The sequence below is a fragment of the Cetorhinus maximus genome, chromosome 16 (genome assembly GCF_964194155.1).
Source record: "Cetorhinus maximus chromosome 16, sCetMax3.hap1.1, whole genome shotgun sequence".
Classification (NCBI taxonomy): domain Eukaryota; kingdom Metazoa; phylum Chordata; class Chondrichthyes; order Lamniformes; family Cetorhinidae; genus Cetorhinus; species Cetorhinus maximus.
The window spans coordinates 9,117,411-9,140,589 of record NC_135894.1 but is presented as its reverse complement, the minus strand read 5'-3'; the positions used below and the strand labels follow the sequence as shown (position 1 = coordinate 9,140,589).

General features: G+C 41.8%; 1 protein-coding gene across 2 annotated transcripts in view; it reads right to left on the bottom strand.

Moving 5' to 3' along the window:
• ofd1 (OFD1 centriole and centriolar satellite protein) overlaps nt 1-23,179 on the bottom strand; it is an 82,415-nt gene that overhangs the window by 57,148 nt on the left and 2,088 nt on the right. For both annotated transcript variants that reach the window (XM_078559348.1, XM_078559349.1), the window contains exons 2-9: nt 20,214-20,328; nt 19,307-19,522; nt 16,632-16,700; nt 16,493-16,523; nt 16,273-16,380; nt 13,501-13,637; nt 12,615-12,788; nt 6,549-6,655 (exon numbers count right to left, since the gene is read on the bottom strand). In XM_078559348.1, coding sequence (XP_078415474.1) covers nt 6,549-6,655; nt 12,615-12,788; nt 13,501-13,637; nt 16,273-16,380; nt 16,493-16,523; nt 16,632-16,700; nt 19,307-19,522; nt 20,214-20,321 — 950 coding nt within the window. In that variant the 5' untranslated portion in view covers nt 20,322-20,328. The remainder of the gene's footprint in view (nt 1-6,548; nt 6,656-12,614; nt 12,789-13,500; nt 13,638-16,272; nt 16,381-16,492; nt 16,524-16,631; nt 16,701-19,306; nt 19,523-20,213; nt 20,329-23,179) is intronic.

The window sequence follows — 23,179 nt, the reverse complement described above, 5'->3', positions numbered from 1 at the left end:
TAACTCTCACCATTCTCATAATTTTATCAACTGCTACAAACAGTAAAACATTTAGTAAGCCCTGCTAACCCAGAAGCATGTTAAAACAAGATGGCACAGAGCGAAATCTGATAATAAGGATGAGGCTAACAAATTATAACAGCAACATAGTTGCTTGATAACGAATGTTATAAGCAATGTGGACCATTTTCCAATTTATCTTAGCATAGAAATTATGGAAAAAATGTTTGTTCAGCAGTTATTTATTCAAACTAAGGCTTCCACCAAGCCTCATCATTCTGAAGGACAGACATTCCTCATTGAACATTCAGATTCTAGTTCATCTGACTCCCATTGATTTAGGTTCTGTGAACACTATGGGCGGAATCGTCCGTGCCCGCTGGTGTCAGGCATGTTCAGTGGTGTGAGCGGGTAATATAGCAAGAAGGACAAAAATCGGTTTCACAACGTCGTGAAACCAGTTTGTGACTGTCTGCTCAGCCCGGTGGCAGGCTGTTTTTCCTGCCATTGAACGTTGGGAATCTCATTGTAATACATCAGCATATCATTATAAGGCTAGCCCACCAGGCTCATCACCACCCCTCTACACCCCCCTCTTCTCCCTCTCCTCCCCCTCCCTCCCCACCCATCAATGCTGGACGTGAGTGGTTCTAAACATTACTGCACAGGCACTGAGTGGACTTTGGGTTCAAATTAACAGATCATTTCAGATATCTGGGATGGATGGGGCAGCCCTGGCATGAGGTGGAAGCAGATCGTTGCCAGCCTGGCTGAAGGAACTTTGGATCAAGGCATCCCTGATGTCCCTGCCTCCCTGAAGGATACAGAGGTCTGCCTTCATGCCCTCAGTGTTCTCCTCTTCTGACTCACAACTGGATTCATCCTCTGTGGCATGTGGAGCTGCATCAAGATCCTCCTCCTCCAGAGGGTCCCTCCTTACCAGTGCCAGATTGTGGAGAGCACAGCATGCAACCACCATCAGTGACACCCGCTCTGGAGGGTATTGTAGTACTCCCCCAAAAGGTCTAAGCATCAGCAGCGCATCTTCAGAAGACCTATGATCCTCTCTATCACTGCCCTTGTGGAGGCATGACTCCTATTATAACGCTGCTCTGCCTCTGTTCTTGGGTGGTGGAGAGGTGCCATAAGACATCTTTTCAACAGATAGCCCTCGTCACCCAGCAACCATCCATCCAGTCTAGCTGGAGCATTGAATAGCCTTGGCACCTGGGAGTGTCTCAGGATATAACCGTCATGGGAGCTGCAAGGGTACCATGCACAGACTTGCAGAATCTGCTCCTTATGGTCACAAACTATCTGGACGTTCATCGAGTGGAATCCCTTCTTGTTGACGAAGGCACCCGGTTGACCCACTGGCGCCTTGATAGCCACATTGCTACAAACCCTCTGGCTCACTCAGCCTGGCTGGCCTCGTCCATACGGAAATGAATAAATGTCATTACCCGCCTGAACAGAGCTTCCGTCACCAACTTGACGCAACTGTGGACAGCTCATTGGGACACTCCACAAAGATCCCCTACTAACCCGTGGAAAGTGCCGGGGGCATAGAAGTTGAGGGCCAATGTGACCTTCAGCGCCGCTGGCATGGGGTTTCGCACCCACATAGTTGGAGGTGATCTCAGGCCCAATCATATGACAAATGGAGGTCAGAACCTCTTCCTCCTTGCATCTCGGACATATTGAGGTAGCTGCATTACTGCCTGTAAACCCTGGCAGCAGGATGGTGGCACCTTCTGCGACCCCTTCCGCCTTGGGCTACCTGCTGGCCCTGCACGCCTTGTGCCTGCGCCTCTCCTCCCACAGGTCGCTCCCCCGGAAGTCGCATTGGGACACTTGGCCTCCTCTCCCTTCTGCCTCTCTCTTCCTCCTCAGAGGAGGTGCCTCTAGCGGAGACCACAATCCTCATTACCAGGGTTACAGAAGGCTGTCTGATACCTGGAAGGGTCCACACGGTCAAAATCCTCCGGGGGCCTTGGAGACACCAATGAGTCTTGAAATAAAGCCTAGAAATGCTACGAATGAAGCTCAGAACTGAGGATAAGGAACCAGCAGCAAACTATCTCCTAAACTCCTCACTAAGGCAATGCTGTTGACCCTTTTTACCCCGGCCTTGGGTGAAGTTTTGCAAAAAGTGGGTTGCCCACCTGCCTGTTTTGCCCATGTGATGAGCGCGAAAACACACGGCAACTTCAAATCGGAATCAATTGGGTTTTTAATGGCCTTAAGTGGCCTTTTAATTAATGGCGGGCGTGGCTCCGACACCCGTGCTGCCCGCCAAACCTAAAGATTGCGTGCGTGCGGGATGACGTCAGGACGCTTGCCCATCATCTTGTGCGATTTTACGCCCGATCGTGTTGGGCACGTGCCCACCTGCAAGGCATAAAATTCTGCTCAAAGTTCTTCTTGAATTGCTCACTAGGAGACAGATGAAAGTAGGACTGACTTGTTCCCATGTATGTGTAGCGTTCCATTTTGTTGGACAATAATATGTCATTTTTAAAAATCAACAACAATCATATATCATCCTATATTTATCTACCCATTTCAACACAAGTAAAAACAATCTTCCCATAACATTCTAGTAAAATAAGCAGCTAAACAAAATGGCCCAGATTTTGCAATCAGTAGCGAACAAACATCACATACCATTCATTACAAAAATATTTGCCCCGCAGGCTTTGTGGGTTTTTGCATTGTAATCTGCAGCAATTAAAGAGTGAAAACAGTGTGCAGCCCTGTGGGGCATGTGTGAACAGGGCAAACAACAGTAGGTCTCTTTAACCAAATTAAAGAATCTATATTGAAACACACACGCAACGTAAATCAGGAAATATAAATTAGAATATTTAATTCAATGTCAAGGCATGTACAGAAAGCAAAATAAAGAGGAAAAATGGGATTAAGAGAGTCCAATAAAAGAAACAAAGAAAAAGTTTTAAAATATCTTTAAAAAATTTCCTACAACAATTAAAATCTGAACAAATGAGACTCCTTACTTGTAAAAATAAATATTCAGGCAGAGATTGTTTGACTTACCACACTGTTAAAAAAACACTTCCATTTGAATAGACAAGCCCTAACATTTTATGGCATGTTTAGTGGGCAAGTACCTCAACTTCATGCCACGTTTCTCAGTTGAGGTACCATTTGAGTGAAACTTCAGGAAAAGCAGAAAACTCAGACTGTCTGAACTCTGCATTTAACTGTACATGTGGATGCTGAAAGTTGCTGTTCATTTTACTCTGAGTGCTGATAGCCTCGAGCTATTCTTACCATAAAACCTGGGCTAATATTCTTAGCACAGTCCAGATTTGTCAACTATAGCTGTAATGACATTCCAAACATATCATCTAGTTTATGACATTGCATGAGCAATCTATGTGTCTTGCATAAATTGGAGAAAAATATATACAATTACCATATTTTTGTAACTATTGTCATGAAGCTATTAATGTATATAATATTATTGGAAAATATTTTTCTTTTAAAATAGAGGTTGAGTCTGTGGGTGCGTCTTAATTGGATTAAAGCCAGCTAGTCTGGGTGCTTTGACCTGTACTAGTTTTGATATGTAAGAGAGATAGAGTGTATTTGCATTTTTTTGAAAAGAGCATTCAAGAAATGGGATGAAAACTACCACCTAGCTAGCAGATACCAAGTAATATATGTTTATATTACTACTAAAATTGGTACTATGAAAGGGGTTTTATTGTTAAAAGGTGGAGTTCAAAGAGGCTGGTGATACAATGAGAATTTACATTCAATGGGCTGTGCTCAGTATAACTTCAGCAGTTTTGTGTGCACAGGGCAGAGGCAATATGAGATCAAAAGCAGCTGCAAGCCTCCAACTGTCTCCACATGAATCAAAGTGAAAAGAGGCTCATTTTGAATCCATAACGTGAAAATGCTTTGCCTGGTGTCTGGTTAAATCTATGGGTTGCTGGAGATTAGTTTGGGAATTTGTTGAAAGTTATGATGGTAGTAATTTCTAGCCGTGTGTGTGTGTGTGTGTGTATATATTAATATTTTAACCTTTGTAAATTAATAAAATTTTTCATCTAGTTTAATGTAAAACCTCGAGAACTGGTGGTCTGATTCCTGAATTTAGAGTCGCTTCTCAAACATAACACATAAAATTATAGATTATGACAGTTGTTTAATGTTCCCCTCTGGGATTTTTAAATAACTCAGCTTTACCAACTGCATCGGTCATAACACTATTAAAAGACCCAAAGCTGGTTTTCATAATATTAAAATGACTAACCTTCTAAAGTGTAATTCAGCATTCTTTTTGCTCGTGAAACACAATATGCGCATGAGAATTTACCCTTAAATTGAAGACCTAAGATGCAAGAGCAATGAAATTCTAAAGCTGTATAACTATATCGCTGATTGCAGACAGAAGGAACAAGCCAGTTTATCAATTTCTTATTCTGCAATGATAGTCAGCTGCTGCCAAAGCTATGCCCGGTAGAACAGTGTGCAGAACAAGAATGGCAGTACATAAGATAACTGCATTATAAAATAATTATGAGCAGTTCTATCACTATTGAAGTTGCTATTTAAACTGTAAGCATGCAACAATTTTTTGTAGGAGATGCACACAGACAGGCACACCTGACCAAATACAATTGATCAGCAAGCCTGCTTGAAATTTGGAAAAAAAAGATTTAGAAGTGTCAACACTGAAGCAGTTAAGCACTCAATTCACAACTGGAGAATTGGGAATTCAACTTAAACTTATCAATTTAAAGTTGAGTAATTTTTCAAATATTTGTCTGACCATATAATGGACTACAGGGAAGTAAGATGTTCTAGCACTGGAGAGAAATGATTAATGCAGTGCAACTGATCCAGTTCATGTCAAAAGCAAAATAACCCAGATGCTGGAGATCAAAAAGATCAATGACCTGAAATTGTAACTCTGTTTCTCTCTTTGCAGATGCTGCTAGACCTGCTGAGTACTTCTAACACTTTCTGTTTATATTTCAGATATCCAGCAGTTTTAGTATTTTGCTTTTGTTTTAATACTCATGGGCTCCCACTTCTCATTCATTTTCTACTCACTACAATATCTGCTTTGTGATGCTAGTGGGCAATAATCTTTGCTGTATCACCGTCAGTGTCCCACTGAAAGCAGCTTTCCATATTGTCACAATGATGTGATGTGTGCACGTATGATATCAACCTTCAATTTCATCGGCTGATCAAACACACACTGAACTGTTTAAAAAGTACTTTTGTAAAGCAAGCACATACCTAAGATGACTGCCATGAGTCATCTGACATCTGGTATTACAAGTTGGCCAGTTCTCTGGAAGTTTCCAATGTGGAATACAATTAAGACATGCCCAGAAATACTCTATGGAATTTCACACCAGCTGACGTCAAGAACTATTTCAAAAGATTTACTGAAACTATACTGGACCTCACATTTGCATTTCCATAACGCTACCCCTCAAGTGGAGGCGGAAAGTCTATCAAGGCAATAGCTACATGGAAGGTAGATTTATCAAGATGGATAATGGATCATTCAGGAGTTAATGGCTAGGACATTGCAGAATCTAATCATCTAAGCCGTAAAACAAAAGCCACTTCTGTCCAGTCACGAGCTAAGCAAATACCTTCTGAAATCATTATGAGAGAAAGGACATGTGACTAGAAAAAACTTTTTCAAATTCTCCTTTGTTAAACACGGAAAGCTGCAAAGCTGGAAGAAATCTGCCAATGGGACAGTAATACTCTCTCTCTCTTTTCTCCCAAGTTTAAGGCCCTTTCTCTATTACAGTTTGAAATCCAGCACAAAGATAGAGAATTTTCAAATGAAAGGAACATCAAATGAAAAATTGACTTTTGGAAAAGGCGGATTATGTTTTTAAAAAGGGATCGGCTAAGAAATTGCGGTTTACATGGACTTCAATTCCATTAAACTTTCAAGACCACCGTGAAGAAAATTCTGCTTCAGCCATGGATACCAGCAAAGGAATCAAAGAGTGAACTCTCTATTTTTTTACCTTGTTGCACTGCATTTTAATTTGGCCAAAAAGTAACTTCATACTGTATAACTTGTCATTTTTGCATGTGTGCGTGTGCATGGGTTTAAAATATTTTTATATCTTTACCTGGGTGGGTTTTTAACTCAATAAAAACTAACCTCTTTTGTTTAAACTCAAGAAAGCTTGTGCGATTGGTCTCTTTGCAATCAGCACATAAATAGTTAAGCACAGACATTGAGTAAATACCTTCACATTTAAAAAATTACATAAAACTCTGTTACGATCAATTGAGGAGTGAAAAAAAGGGCAAGTCCTGACACATGCCTCATCAGTCATAACTATATTAATTAGCAGGTAGCAGAAACAGATTTACAGTCAACCGGATTCAATGTTTCAATCCAAGAATTCGTCATTTAAAATTTTTGGATTACCGGTTTGAGAAACCACAAGTATATCCACATTCCTGTGGGAACTTTTTAAAAAGTCAATAAAAAACCTTATTTCTTTTGCTAATTTGCCATTTCTACTTACAGTTCAAAAGCTTCAATTCGTTGTCTAAGTTCGACCTCTCTATTTCGCACAGCTTCAATGTCTTTCAATAAACTCTGCCTCTGCATATAGATTTCCTTTTCCTCAATCTGTAAGAAAATTGAATTCTAAACATAATCTGAATGATAAAGGATAAATTCATTAAGTGTTATATATGCTCAATTTCTTAACTAACAAAATAAATACAGAACTCTAAATCAATTCTTACTTTCATGCTTGTGAATTACCCGGTTTTAAATAAAATTATTACTTTACCCAATGTTTTGTTGTCAGTTTATCTAGCTACATAAACATTGAGATGTATCCAAAGCATGTGAAAATCTCTGTCACAATTTAAAAAGGAGAAACAATGGCCTGGAACTTCCACAAACTGGCAATCATCATTATTGCTGTGCCACTCAAACAGACGGCATATGGGTAGGTAGGTCAGGGGTAGTCTGGTTGGGAGTTGTTCAATCGGAGGCTAGTCAGATCAGGTTAAGGGGGCAGTCAGGTGATGGGAAGTTATTCAGGTCTGGTCAGGGGGTTATTCAGTATTCGGGTGCTCAGGAGGGTATTCGGGGATTGGTGGTTCAGTTCATTAGTTGCCCAGGAGTTAGACTAGGTTTTAATCTGTCTAACATTTCCTAGGTAACTATTCAGGTAAGTACATCAGAACTACCTGAAGTCTCCAGCTTTAGCTCCAGAGTTGGGTTTGTAGGGGGTCCCAGGGAGCTGGGGAATTGATTGTCAGAAGTTCAAACTTCCTGGGAAATTCCCATAGAGGTCAGTGCATTGGGGCTTCCATTGGGATCCAGACACATGGGTCGTATTGTCTGGTCTTCAGCAATCCAGACAGCGAAAGATCTTCATTTCTAATCCACAGTGAACATTCCCTAGTAACAAGGACCAATAAGGAGTAATCTGTATCTTCTTCTTTTAAAGAGAATGTCAATCGTTTCTTTTTGGTTCCTTCTGACCTTTAATTGACCTGATAACCTCTAAACGGCCACTGGAAAATCATACACCAGAAAGGAACTCACCACATCACAGACAGCTCATTGCATGTTGCATGGTATGTTTGCATCTTTATAAAGCAGCACATTCTTTGATTGGTCGTGGGCAACGCCACAGGAGAACCACTGACATACACTTGGCCAGAATTGACTGTAAAAGTAATGGTGAATATGCGCAAATGGACAGAAACTTCAGATGAATGTACTAGGACAGTTAAGCAGGAGAATCAAAATGTTGCTGTCCAACATGCGCTACTCTGCTGCAAGCTGTGCGAAAATGACATCTCACTATCTGACTTCCCATTCTAATGTATTGAATGGTATGAAGTTTCTGTATCTCCTTACATAAAGTAAAGTTAGGGCTAGTCCATTTCAGTCCAAGTACCATCTTTAATGGCATGATAAGTCTTAATTATTGTCAATCGAACTCTCAAGGCACTGAAAGTTAAGTATTACTAGTGTGGTTTGTCATTCTTTCAAGCTTTGATTGCTGGAGTTTTAAAAGATAAATAAATAAATCAGGTGCAATGCAGAAAACAAATAAAAAGGGAAAGATTGGATTGCGAGAGAGAGAGAGACACAGGGGCAGAGAAAGAGGAAAAATGACGGAAAGAAAAAATTAAAAATTACCATTGGTCTCAGCATTTAAGATGACCCTATTTTTTCAGCCCCAAAGAGCATGGGCGGAATTTTCCCAGACTTGCACTAAGTGCGGTAGCGGGTGGGTAAAACAATGTTTTACCCGCTGCCCGCAATGGTGGGTTTCCATGCCGTATAGTCCCAAATCCACCTGATTATTTATGCATTCCCGGGAAACATGCCATTTCTTTGGTGGGCCGGCTCTCATTCACCCTCTTGCCATCACCCCGCCATTGCATCATGCCGGTTGCCATGTTTAAAAGGCAGCCACCAGCACACTGCTCATCGTTACCAGCTCACCGCCGCTGCCCAGGAGACATGGCCAGCAAAGGAAAAAAGACCGCAGACCCTGGTTTAATGACGGGTCCCTCAAGCAACTGTTGGCTGCCATGGATGCCCACTGCGATGTCCTGTACCGCCACTCTGGCCGCAGGATGGGCAGCAATGTGAGCAATCATACTTGGGAGGCGGTGGCAGCGATGGTCAGCGCCAACGCCCTTCAGAAGAGAACAGCCATCCAGTGCTGCAAGAGGATGAATGATCTCCTCCATTCTGCCAGGGTAAGTCACTCTTTTCATCACTCTCAACTCACACACCCATCACACATCCACAGGGCCCTCACTCACTGCCAGTTCAAGGGACATCACCATTCACTTTCTCTCACACACCTTCATTGTCCTCAGCCCGTCCATGGGACCATTTACCACCCGCACAGACCAGGCACATTTATCATCTGGCTGGCAGGCGTCCTGCTTATACTTTCTCCATCTCTATCCATGCAGGACAAGCTGGCACACAACAAGAGAGAGGTCGCGGACCTGTGGCTGAATGCCCAAAATCAAGGTCCTCACGGACTTTGAAAACAGAGCCATCCAGCTGGCCAGTGAGAATCTGGAGCGGTCCTGTGCTGACGGTGAGGTCGGTGCTGCTCTACCAAGTGAGGATCCAGCAGTGTAACATCCATTAGACAACCATGCTGTGAGTGATGTGTCCTCTTTCACAGGCCACTGCCAGGCACTAATTATCTCCCCTTGCCTTCACAGGCACATTTGCCAAACAGCCGACAGAGCCATGACCCAGGGCCTCCAATCAAGCCCCAAATAAACCACCAAAGGGGAATCTGAAGGGATCCTCCTTGAAGTTCCGTCACAGCGCTCACCCATACCCTCCATCAGTACAGAGAGACACACCTCGGTGGGACCTAGCTTTAGAAGATACAGGATCACAATCTGGTGAGCACATCACTCTCTGACCCACAGCAGGCGGCAGGGACGTCCCAGGTCCCGGGCATTCAGAGGACTGCTAGAGACCAGAAATTTGCTGAGTCCAACTCAAGTGACGAGCCTCTGGACTCAGTCGTCACAGTTGCTGGAGCTGCTAAGGCAAACTCAGGAACACCAGGAAGGGATGTCCGCTGCACTCCTTAGATTGCAAGGCACGATGGAGGAGTCTGTCCACCTTCAGGCTGAGGTGATAGTGCCGGCATGCCAATGCACCAAGGTTAACAGTGGTAGGATGGCGGCCGCCATGGAGATCTTGGTCCAGGACATCGCTCCTGCATTGCTGCGTGGGCTCACCTCCATCGCGGACGCCGTAGTTGGCCTACAACAGTGTGTACGCGAGAGGGGTGCGGGGCAGCTGGGTCTCACTCCAGCTACTCCTTCTCCTCCAGGAGTCAGCCTGGGGCCCGCGGGCACCCATAGGGAGGAGGATCAGCTGGTGCACACTCTGGGCCCATCCACCCAAGTGACTCCAGGAGTTACCGGCCCATCTGACTCCCCTCTTCCTGTGACCTCAGCAGTTCCAGCTTCACAGGCCAAGGAGGGTGCCACTGCCACACAGCAAGAGTCTGTAAGCAGTCCAGGACCCTCCAAGTCTCTGCCCTTCAGAGGATGCCTGTCAAAGACATCACAGACAGGGCGTCGCAGTCAGCAGGCTGCCTCCACCTCCACTGTGGATGTCCTGAGAGCATCAAGATGTAAAGGCAGGGTTAGGAAAGTTAAGGAGAACTAGTTGCACAGCCTGGGCACGGATGTTAACCACTTGTACATACTGTTCACTATTGTCAATAAACTCTCAAGAATATCTCCCTGCCAATGGCTCCTTGTTCTGGTGAGCAGTGTTTTGTCACTCAGAAGTGAAACCTTTCTGCACAAAATAAAGACAGTCCAGGGCCTCTTCTGTGTTCTGTGCAGCCTTCAGACCAAAGTAATGGTCCAGCTGCACATTCCCTGGAAACATTACTGATGCCTGCACCTCGGCGATACATGTCATTGCTGCCAGAATGTAGTGGGCAGGCGCCACAGAGTTCTCTCGGCATGCTCCCATCACCTTTAAGAAGGAGCTGGCTCCCATCTCTTCAGCATCTGTGGCCACTGATGTTGTACTCCATCTCCTGAAGGCTCACAAAGCATCAGATGCTTCTGATGTTTCGTGGCTGCGTCTCTATGATATGCCCTGATCACAGGTGCAGGTGAGCTGCCCTCGGCCAGACAGGAGTTAGACATTCTCAGAGGCTGTGAAGATGTATGGAGTGTCCTCACTGCATGTCGTCATCATCATCCTCCTACAATCGAGCGACTATTACGGCCTCCACTGCGTCTCCATGACAGCAGCATTCTCACAGAAGGTATTCGTGCTGCCATAAATCAGACTGGAGTCAAACGTTTACGAATGAGCTGTGAGGATCTACGGGGTCACCTCACTGTATGCCATCATTATCTTCCACAAAATCTAGCAGCTGTGAGGGCCACCCGAGCATGCCTGCCTTGTCTAGCCAGTGCGAAGGCCTCACCCCCGTCATCGTTGCCTCCAAGTACCTCCTCACCCTCATCCCCGTCCACATCATCAGAGGAGACATGCAGCTCCTCCATTTCCTCCTCAGCCAGCTCGTCTTCCTGTTGGAGCACCAGATTGTAAAGGGCGCAGCAGACGATGACGATGTGTGACACCCTCTGCAGACTGTACTGTAGGACTCCACCAGACCGGTCCAGGCACCGGAACCTCATTTCAGCATCCCGATGGTCTGTTCCACCAAGCTGCGGGCTGCAGCATGAGTCTCTTTATATCATTGTTCATCAATTATTCTTCAATCTGATTGGTTAAAGATACACCCAATTGCTTCCCTGTCGAGGGCACATGATGGTTAGATGTCCCACTTTCAGCAATCTGTTTCACAGATCACAAAAACAAACAAACAAGGGAAAGCCTGATGAACAGCAGGCACTGCTTGGTCATATGAGCAGCGTAGACTGAATCATCAGTTAGTCTTCTTCATTTTCTATGAAAAATTATTGCGTAGATTTTTCTCTCTCTCTCTCCTGGGCTGTAATTTGGCAACAAGGATTGCCCACTCTTTATAGAACCTACCTGATCTTATCTGCCAGATCACCATCCAGGTAAAGATAGAAATCTTACCCCATGATTCTTCCTTCGTGACTCCCCAAACTGCCTGATTGGAACAGACAGCCCAACAAGTGGCAAGATGAGAACACAAACTGCATACTTTTCTAGCCTCTGTTAGCTATATTTTAACTTACAAGCATTTTGTTTGGGATTTTTAGCATGTTTTTTGCATGCAACACCATTTCATACATTTTTAAAAAACATGAATCATGATACATGCCATCTTTTAAAGTTTTACTTGGGGAAAACCGACAAAATTATAAAGCTAAAATGTTTGTGAAGAATGAAAGCAGAATATCACATGGGAATGTATTTTAGTGCCATTAACACTTTAAAGCAGAAGCCAGAACGTATAAACTTCCAGTTTTGTTTCATCTGCTAGTGCAGAATCAATTCAGACAAGTTAGAATACAGTTAAACTGAGCCTGATCAAAACGAGTTCCAATTGCAACACCTGGATAAAGAAGAAATCAGTTCCCCTATTCTCCATACTCCACTCCCAACACTCTGCCGTCAAGTTTTTTTGATTTTGGTGCCATACATCCTTTAATTATGAGGAAAAAGCACATGTCCATAGACTAAAGACGATTCTCTCTGCCAAAGTAAAGGATGTGGAATTAAGACCACAGTAAGTGAAAGCACAGTTAAAAAGAAGGGTTACCTATTTGTACAGTCTTTGTTCTTGTGACAGCACCACCATACACTCCAGCAGTCCAACAATTAGTTGCTGGAATAGGGACAAAAAACATAAAATGGTTCACCCCTCTTCAAGATGTTTTGTGACATAATGACATCAAAGGCACCCATAAGCCACAGGGTGCACAAGGTTTGCTCCTCCCTTGACTGCCAGCTTATTTTGTCCAAAGACATTTCCTCAGGAGACAGTGTATTCATTATTTGCATTCAGGTTATTCCTGATATGCACCAGCAGTTGTAGAAAATTGAGATTCATCCATGGACTCATTGCATAGTTGCCCGGTGAAATTGTTCTAGTTGTATCTAAACCTACCTCCTGTTGTTTCTGAAGTCTCTCAATAGCATTTTTCTCTCTTGTGGTCAATGTTTCAGACTTCATCTGGTACATTTTATCTAACTTTGATCTGAGCTCTTCTATATTCTTCTGTGAATGCTCTTTCTCCTGAATCCGAACCTTAGCCAATTCCAGATCCTTAAAATGCTGCAGCTACCAAGATCAAAAAAACTGAGTAAGATTCTTACACCAAGATGAATCTTTAAGAGAAAGCAACTACATCCAATTAAAAAAACAAACACTACAACCAACTGTAATATATTCAGCAGGACGTGTAATTAAAAATTACACCAATACCACAAGCTCTGTGGATAATTTTCCTTCAATAGGATACAAAGCATCAGAGCAAAATGTGGAAGGCAACGGTGAAGGGAAATTATTGCTGTAGCATAAGATGCTATGCACAGACAGACAGACATCACTAGCAAGCCTCCGAATGACATTTATCATGGATTGTGGGAGATTTTGTAAGGACAAATTATTATACCAAGAACACTAATTTCATCATCTTTGGGACAGCCAATGCTGGGATGGAGTACTCAAGTCTGGCATTACTTTTAATAGGATCCATGGAACACTGAAGAGGGAAGTTCCAGGAAAGCTGCAAGATGACCTGGGGTTACAATGAGAGGGATCCTGGGTATATTAGGACACAATATCTGAGTCTGGAAGCAATGGGGTAGTTCTGGGGTTAGGGAACATTGGGATGTAGTGTGGTACTTATATTTCACTGGATTTTATTATGTTCTTTTTATGGTTTAAAAACCCAGGGAATTAAATATTTTAGCTAATTTAGAAAGTTATTAAAAATGTAACATCTAATAAGCAATTTAGTGATGAAATGACTAAAGAATATGTGTGCTACCTCTTGCTGCATCTCTGCCTGAAGCTGTTCTTCTATTTGTTTGCGATATACAAGCAGTTTTGTTTCCCAAAAGTCATCCTGCAAATCTGTTGGATGAAATGCTGCATATTCTTCATCAACCATTTGAAGTTTATCAACTGTATGGAAGAAAATGGGGAGTTAAGTATTTAGCATTGCAGTAAAAGAACAAACCAGAAGGGAAGAGGGAAATTGGCACATTAACATTGTCAGTTGCTGCGGCCTGCAGCTCCAACATTTTCAGGAAATGTCAAAAATGACTAAATAAGATAGAGATTTATTGCCTTTGGCAGCAGAAAAAAACAAAACAGTTCCAGCCACATTTATATTCCTGACAGCTACCCATTCTCCAGTCACTGCACAAATGTAAAATGGCTTACCCATTTGAAACTCTTTCGAGTTACCAACAGTCACAGATTGCATCTCTTTCGAGTACAATCACAGTTCTTGGTTTCCAGGAGTGGGACATGAACCCACAACCCTCTGATTCAAAGGCGAGGGTGCTATGAACTGAGCCAGAAGTTGCCTTGTTTTTTGGCCACATGCAACTGAATAGTCACACCAGCAATTACAGGCCAGCAAACTAGGTCCCCTCCAATCTGTCTTCTGCTCCACCCACATTATCAATGCCACATCAATAAAATGTCATGATCAGAAGACAGGGAGGAAAATGTATGTATGTCTATATCATCCTGGCTACTTTATAAACATATTACTTTTTTAAAAAATGGACAAATAGCTGGACTGTTCAAATGGACACAGCTGACCACATGATGGTAGTTCTGGAAGTTTCTGAGCAGTTTAAAAATGGACAAAGGCTATTTCATCAAACTCCTTGAATGTAACTCTCCTTGCATTATATAGACATTCCAGCCAAGCCAACACAAAGGGCTCGTAGACAAGGAATCTGCACCAGCGAATGCTGAACAAAGGCAGAACTATTGGTACTCCTGTCCAATGTTGTGCTAATGGTTCTACAATTACCTGTTCAAAACACAATGGGTTTTAACAAGTGGCCTCATTGGCTGAATAGCTCGACCCAACCCTGTCACATGAACGAGACTTGAGCTGTTTGAATTGCTTTAATTTTACAGTTTTTGGGTTCTATCTTTAGTTACTGTTTAGGGACTAGTAGCCTGCCTTAGTCTACCTTTTACCATCCAACAGGTAGCATCAGAAAAAGCTTTGCCCAGGTTTAAATTGCCTGGCCTCCGTCTACACTGTGTTCTACTGGAACATATGAACTTCTGTATCTGCGCCCCGAAGACTAATTCATCTCTATGTATCTTCTTCCACTGTGGAAGTCATTACTTCTGGAAAAGCGGATCACCCTGCAACAGTTTCAGCCTGCTAATCTCTGAAGGAATACACCACTGGACTTTTTGATTCTGGACTCTGGACTCAAGTGAAACCATAATTCTTATTTTGTCTGTGGTCTTTGCCCTGAACCCCTTTCTTTCCCTTATCCCTCTTTTATTGTATGAATGCAAAAAAAAACGGTGGACGTTAGGAACCCCCTTCCCACGTTTAGTGTGTGTGAAATAAATTAACCCTATCTCGAGTTGCTGTGGGGCTATTAATAGATTGGATCACTCCAAAACTGAAGGGTGGGGAAAATACACCACCAATTACAAAGGAGGAAAAAAAATCAAAACACCTTTCTGTTTACAGGCAGATAGTGTGTGGAGAAATCAGAGCCGTTCTAAATTAAACCCCCTCCTGTCTGTATCAAAAATATGTTGCGTGACTGTGACCTTAACCCCCACCTCTTCTCAATCTCTCTGTTGTCTTCAATACAGTTGAGCACGCTATTCACATCCAAGTTTTGCCTTTGCAGTCCACCTCCAAGGGACTGCTTTCTTCTGGTTCCATTCTTAGATGGCTTAATGGAGCTAGTACAGTGGCCCTCTCTTCTTCATAACTACATTCCATGCTTTGGTGACATTATATTGGGAGGCATGGGATCGGTTTCTAGATTCATTCAGTTGAGAAACCCAGCATAGCTTCACTACCACCTCCAGTGGCTTAAATGCTGCTGCCACACATTCAAGTTTCCTGCCTGTTATCAAGATTAAGATGAGTGAAAACTTCCTGCAGCTGAATATTCGCAAAGTTCAAGTCATCGCATGCAGCTCCTGTCAGCATCTCCGAGACTCTGTCCTCAAGTCCATCAACCTCCAGCTGTCATCTTGAGCTGAGTCAGGAAGTGCCAAGCTTTGCTGTGCTGACAGCAGTAACACTGTTTATGTGGAATTTTCAGTAGCTCAATTTAGAAATGCTGATAGGTATCTGTGACTGCCATTCTTCTGGTTCACATCAACAAAACAAAAACTATTTATTTGCATATTTCACCAGGATTTGGTCTCTTAATATAACCATTACAACTTAACCAATTAATATTTTCACTCATGAAACAGACCAGTTGAATGCCCTAATCAGAGGTAAAATTGTAGCAATAAAATTTGGTGGTAAAAATATGTTGTTTCAATATAATTGCATTTTCCATGACATTCTTTAGAATTAGCAATCTATGGACAGAACTGTGAAGCTTTGTAATTAAGAAATGTAGGCCAATCCCACCATTCATTCAATGGAAATTGACTAATTATAGAACAGCCTCTAGGCCCAACACTGCACAATTAAGCTGTATACACTGCTGGAACACTTACTTAATTTAGAGATGTACTCTTTTAAAAAAAAACCCTGCAAGGATAATTACTTATTCAAATAGAATCCTGCACCTCTGCTCCTTACCAATAGACTCCTTGTAGTCTGAAACGCAGCTGGTCTGAGTTTGTGCATCGCGATACTCTCGAGTTAGTTGATAGTCAGTCAGTTCCATCAGAAACTGAATAAGAAACCCTATTAGAAATAAAAGTGATTTTGTTAAAAAATGTGATCTTCAGATATTTTGGGAGAATTGCAATTTCTTCATGCATGTAATTTTACAGTATTTAAAACTACATTTTTTTACCTTTTTGATGATCCTTTTGAAGATTTGAAATCTGCAGCAGGGGGAAATTAAGATATAAAAGATGAATGTTATCCAATATGTGAAGGAGAAAATGCTGAACTATCAAACTTATTTATAACATAATCAAACTCAAACTCACAATAGATTTGTAAAGGTCGGACCTGGGGTTGATTTTCATAATCTGTAGGAGATCTCTTGTTGTAAATACCTGTGAAAAATGTTTTTAAAGTGAAATTCATTTCAGAGCTACCCTGTTTTATAGCAGTGATGAGATCTATCTCTGAATACACGAACAAAATCTTCCTCTATGTATATCCATATGAATTCCACCTATTGCTATGCACTGATAGTTTGGATTCAACTACCTATTTGCCAAAAGAGAAAAAAAAATGGAATCACAAATACAAATATGCATGCATTGCCTCAAGCACAGTCTTTGTAACATCTGATAAACACTTCCCTCCGAATTGCAGTGCTACACAATACTGTTAATAAGGAATGACTGGAGAGCCTGCAAAATGGTTAGGTTTTCCTTTCTTACAGGCAGTCAAGAATTTAAGCCTTTTGTTAAAAAAAAATGTTTATAAAACGAACAAGATACTCTTCCTGAAGGCAGAAATATGATAAAATATGCTTAGTTATTTTATTTAATATAGAATGTACTTTAGTTTACCTTTAGTTACTGAATAAAAATGACTAAAAGTATCTGCAAAACTAGTCTTTTTTTTATTCATTCATGGGGTGTGGGCTTCGCTGACTGGGCCAGCATTTATTGCCCATTCCTAATTGCCCTTGATAGGGTGGTGGTGAGCTGCCTTCTTGAACTGCTGCAGTCCATGTACACCCAGGTACACCCACAGTGCTGTTAGGAAGGGAGTTCCAGGATTTTGACCTAATATTAGGGTGAAGGGGATATGACTGTTTAGAGGAATTACAGATAAATTCCAATATGCTTTAAGAAAGCCTGAAGCAATTAGAAAAAAAGGATAAGAACCATTTTTCTTTCACCAGAAGCATTAGAACAGCTGATGTGATACAACTGGTCCTGAAGAATCATGATCATCAGCCAATTGCAATTTAACTTTAATTACTTTTCAGTAAATCTTACACTGCATATAAATTGCACACATTGTGTGGCATTTAGAATAGAGGAACAATAGGTTAATATTCTATGATTAACGAACAACTTGCTGACTGATCCCAGCTTTCAAGTAACAAATCAATCATTGAAATATCAACCATGGCCTGAATTTTTCGCTCGTTGGGCGCATGCCATTGGCGGGCCCAGGAGTGGATGGCTCCCGACCGTGATTTCACACTGGCTGGCCAATTAACACACAGCCAGCGTGAAACGCACGCTGAGAAAGGATCAGCACTGCGGTGGGAGTGGGAAGAGGGTGGGCGTCGACGTCACCACAGGTGCTGGTGAGCACTTCCACTGATCTCCCTGAAGGTAGACAGCTGCCTCAGGGAGCTGCAGACCTCCACAGAACAAATAAAACAACAAAAATGCTGCAAAATATGTCTCTGCAGCACAATCAAGCATCTGAAAGCATTCCTCATTTAAAAAGAAGTCCCCAGATATCTCTTTTTATTTTATTTCCCCACAGAGATCTCATCCCGCCCCGGATCGAGGTTTGAGCAAAAGTGTAAAGGCTGCCTGGCCAATTGGCCCATTCGCCAAACGTAAACGTGGACAGGCCATGAAAAATCACTTTCAATTGACTCCTTAAAGGGCTTAACTGCCTGCTTCCAACTGCCACGTATGCCTGCCGACCTGAAGATTACTTGTGTGCGGAATGACATCAGGACGCTCGCCCAATGTCTGCTCGCTTTATTTCACGTCCATTCGGGTCGGGCACGCGCCTGCGGGGCCTAAAATTCTGCCCAAATGATCTTGTCCTTTGTTTTAGTCTGGCATCCAGGCAATTATGAACTTCAAGCAACCCCTGAATAAACTATTTTTTTTCTACAACAGTTCTTTGGCCATTATTTTCAAAATATTGTTATTGGAGATGAATTAACTTCATGGCCCAAACATAAGTCACAGAACTTACAACTTGCTGAAAAAAAATCCATGAAACAATTAAAACATTTTCCTTTGTCATTCCTTCCATTGCCCTACAAGTTAAACGCACAGGAAATAATATGTTGTGCAGAATGTCATAGTTGTAATCTTGGATTGTGCCGAGTTAGTACATCTCAGTCAGAGCAATAGAAAAGGCACTGCTATTGGTCTGATTATCCCTGGATGAGGGAGAAGGGAAATTAATTTAGTTAGAATTCCTACATGATTGCCATCAGCAGCACCTGCTGAAAGTGTGCATGAAATATACGCTACAAACATGGCAGAATTTTATTTCATTGTGATGTCCCACATGTTCAAACAGCTTACCACCATTACTGCCTGGAGAAGTTACTCAGTACATGTGGTACCTAAAGACTGCTGGAGCTGTAACCTAGAATGAGTCAGTGGCTTCACTAATGGAAAGAAGGAAATTGAAGCAAAAGTTTCCTTTGCACACCTTATCATACACAAGTTAATTAAATTAAAATCTAACAATAAATGGATATCAGAAAATATGCTCCCCACTTTTAATTGAAACATTTGAATTAATTCAAACCATGCTTGTAGGTTGCCCAAAATCAAATTCAAACTCTTTGCAAAAAACATCGACAGCATTTATTGGTTTGGTTTTGACTTCAAAATGTACTATAACCAGTGTGCTGATTTGCTCTTTCAACTCCTGGCTTGCTTCCCACTGCAGTAGTTACATTTTTTTTTAAAACGGCAAAAATACAGTTTTACTTTACCTTTTCCTTTTCTAAGCCACATTCTGGGTAAAAGACAGACAGCGAGTACTCGTATCCAATCTGACGCAAGTGGTCCACCACGATGCTATTTGCAGCCATAATCATCAGAGAATCCTCGTCTGTGGAAGGTTTCTGATGACGATGACCATTTGCAGGTAAGCGTCCATTTAAACCAGGATGTGTTAATTCATGAACAAGCTGATTTCGAAGCTGAGACTGGCAAACAGAAAATTTATAAGTGAGGCAAGGGTCTAACAAAATACTAAACAAACTTTTGCAGAAACTTGTTCATCTTTTAAGATGCCTAAAAATTTCACTTATTTCATCAGAGATTATTGTTACTTGATACTGGATGATGTGCAAATTAACATTCATGGCAACTTGTCAACTATGAACTCTGCAAAGTATGTACATAACTAATGTACACTGCATAATTATTAATTGGCTTTGCTGTTGCAAAAAGTCAGAATAAATGTGGGTTTCAACAAAGCGTCTGATACCTTCTAGAAGTCAAATGGCAGGATCTTTAAAAGAAACGGATAAAGATGAATTTAATGGAATAGGCATACAAATTTGAGGAATTAGCTGCTTAACGATCAATTACCATCAACTCAATGCTGCGACTCATTGGCTTGATATTTGCCAGGTGATCTATATAAGTGATCTATCACAAAATTATAGAAATGTGGTAAATTTATTTTGCTTCATTTGTGGGTACTATATTTCTTAACTCAATATTTAAGCATTCAGTACAAGTATGAATGTGTGACTGAGTATGGGATAGAAATATAAAAATTGTGTAGCCATGAATTTTAAGGATTTTCAGTTAAATTGTAAAGACATACTGTAGGATTATTATTACAGAAAGACGCTGCAACATATCCTTTAGTTCAAGAGAAATAAGTACCTTTAAAGAATCTAAGACACCTCGGTTTTTGAATGTTTGATAAAGTCTCCTCCGAAGCTCCTCTGAAGAAATGGCTTCACAAGTATCAAAAGCCATTTTAGATTCCATTTATACACTGCAGCAAATTAAACAAAAAGGTCCTTACTGTATGAATAGTACAAAATTCAAGCATCAAGAATTATGAGAAAGTCTACAATACCTTCTTTACATTTATTTTGCAAAGATACAAAGTTTTCTTTGTCATAGTTACAAATAAACTATTTGTTTAGTTACAAATAAATTTACACCATCAGCAAATAAGCAGACAATGTTGAAAATGTATTTTAGTAACTGAATGAAATTTATGGATTTGACATATTACCTTCACCTGGTTAAGATCCTATCCAAAACTCCCCATACGTTAATTGCATGACTATCGTTAAAATTGACTGTTCAATGTCAAACTTGGGTGAGTCAGAAGCTTAATGTTAGTAAGAATGAAGCCAGAGCATTGAACGTGTGGCACAAAGATTGATGTGGGAGAAATGAGTTTCGATTCATGGGCACTGGCACCAGTACTTGGGGAAAGAGGGAGGTGTACCATTGGGATGGCCTTCACCTGAACCACGGTGGGGCCAGTGTCCTGGCGCATTGTATAACTAGGACTTGTGGTATTGTCACTGGACTGGTAATCCAGAAACCCAGGGCAATCCTCTGGGGATCTGGGTTCAAATCCCGCCATGGCAGATGGTGGAATTTAAACTCAATAAAAAATCTGGGATTAAAAGTCTAACGATGACGTTGAAACGATTGATGTAAAAAACCCATCTGGTTCACTAATGCCCTTCAGGGAAGGAAATCTGCTGTCCTTACCTGGTCTGGCCTACATGTAACTCCAGACCCACAGCAATGTGGTTGACTCTTAAATGCCCTCTGAACAAGAGCAATTAGAGATGGGCAATAAATGCTGGCTTAGCCAGCGACGCCCACATCCCATAAATGAATTAAAAAAATAGCTGGGAGCGCAGTCACGTGAGAGAAGATTTGGAAAGTTGAAGAGAAAGGACAAGGCAGTTCTACAGGTTAACGATGCATGCAATGGTAATCAGAGGATGACAGGGACAGAGTGTACAATGTAAGAGCGCATCAGCAAATAAGGTCAGAGTAGGAGAAAATCAAAAATAGGCAAAATTAAAGGCTCTTTATCTGAATGCATGCAGCACTCATAACAATAATTGATAGCACAAATAGAAATAAATGAATATGTTATAATGAAATCCATTGCACAGATATGGGTAAAAAGTGATCACAGCTAGGACCTGAATATTCAGGGGTATTTGATATTTCGAACGACAGGAAGAAAGGAAACAGAGGTGGGGTAGCTTTGTTAATAAAAGATGAAATTAATACAGTCATGATAAATGATCTTTGTTCGGAGGACCAAGGTACAGAATCATTTTTGGTGGAGATAAGAAATAGCAAATAGAAGAAGTGACTGGTCGAAGTACTTTATAGGCCCCCTGACAGATACTGTAGGACAGGGCATAAATCAACAAATGAGGAAGACTTGTAAGAAAGGTACTGCAAAAATCAAGATTTTAAGCTTCATATGAATTGTATGGATCAAATTATAGAATTTCACATTCAGTTTGAGGGTGAGAAATGTGTCTGAAACTAGAGTCTTAAATTTAAATAAAGGCAATTGCAAAGTTATGAAGCCAAAGTAGGCTAAACTGAAATGGGAAAATAGGTTAAAAGATGACAAGGAAGCAGTGGCAGGCAGTCAAGGTGTTATTTCATAATGCTCAAAGATATATTCCATTGAAAAAGAGACTATGAGAAGGATGCACCATCTGTAACTAAGGAATTAAGGATGGTATCAAATTGAAAGAAAAGGCATACAATGTTATTCTAGATTAGTGGTAGCCCAGAAGATTGGTAAAATTTTATGGTCTTCTTTGACTCTTCCACAAAATCAGTGTGATGGCTCCGGTCCCATACCGCTCAAATGTCTGCTCAAGTTGAACCCACGTGCAACCTGCGTGTGCTACTCTATCCTGAACCAGCATCACAGATGCCAGTCTTCCGGCAACTCGATTCACTCCACATGGTATCAAGAAACAGCTGAAGGCACTGGATAGTGCAAAGGCTATGGGCCCTGACAATATTCCAGCAATAGCACTGAAGACTTGTGCTCCTGAAGTTGCCGCATGCCTAGCCAAGCTGTTCTAGTTCAGCAAACAACACTGGCATCTACCTGGCTATGTGGAAAATTGCCCAGGTATGTCCAATACACAAAATGCAAGACAAATCCAACTTGGCCAATTTCTGCCCCATCCATCTACTCTCAATCATCAGTAAAGTAATGGAAGGGGTCATCAACAGTGCTATCAAGCGGCACTTGCTTAGCAATAACCTGCTCAATCACACCCAGTTTGGCTTCCACGAGGCCCAATCAGCTCCTGACCTCATTACAGCCTTGGTTCAAACATGGGCAAAAGAGCTGAACTCCCAAGGCGAGGTGGCTGCCCTTGACATCAAGGCAGTATTTGACCGACTGTGGCATCATGGAGCCCTAGCAAAACTGGAGTCAATGGGAATCAGGGGTAAAACTCTCCGCTGGTTGGATTTATATCTTGCACAAAGAAAGATGGTTGTGATTATTGGAGGGTCAGTCATCTCAGCTCCAGGACCTCACTGCAGGAATTCCTCAGGTAGTGTCCTCGGCCCAACCATCTTCAGCTGCTTCATCAATGACCTTCCTTCCATCATAAGGTCAGAAGTGGGGATGTTCGCCGATGATTGCACAATGTTCAGCACCATTCACGACTCCTCAGATACTGAAGCAGTCCATGACCAAATGCAGCAAGGCCTGGACAATATCCAGCCTTGGGCTGACAAGCAGCAAGTAATGTTTACGCCACACAAGTGCCAGGCAATGATCATCCAACAAGAAAGAATCTAACCATCGCCCTTTGATGTTCAAT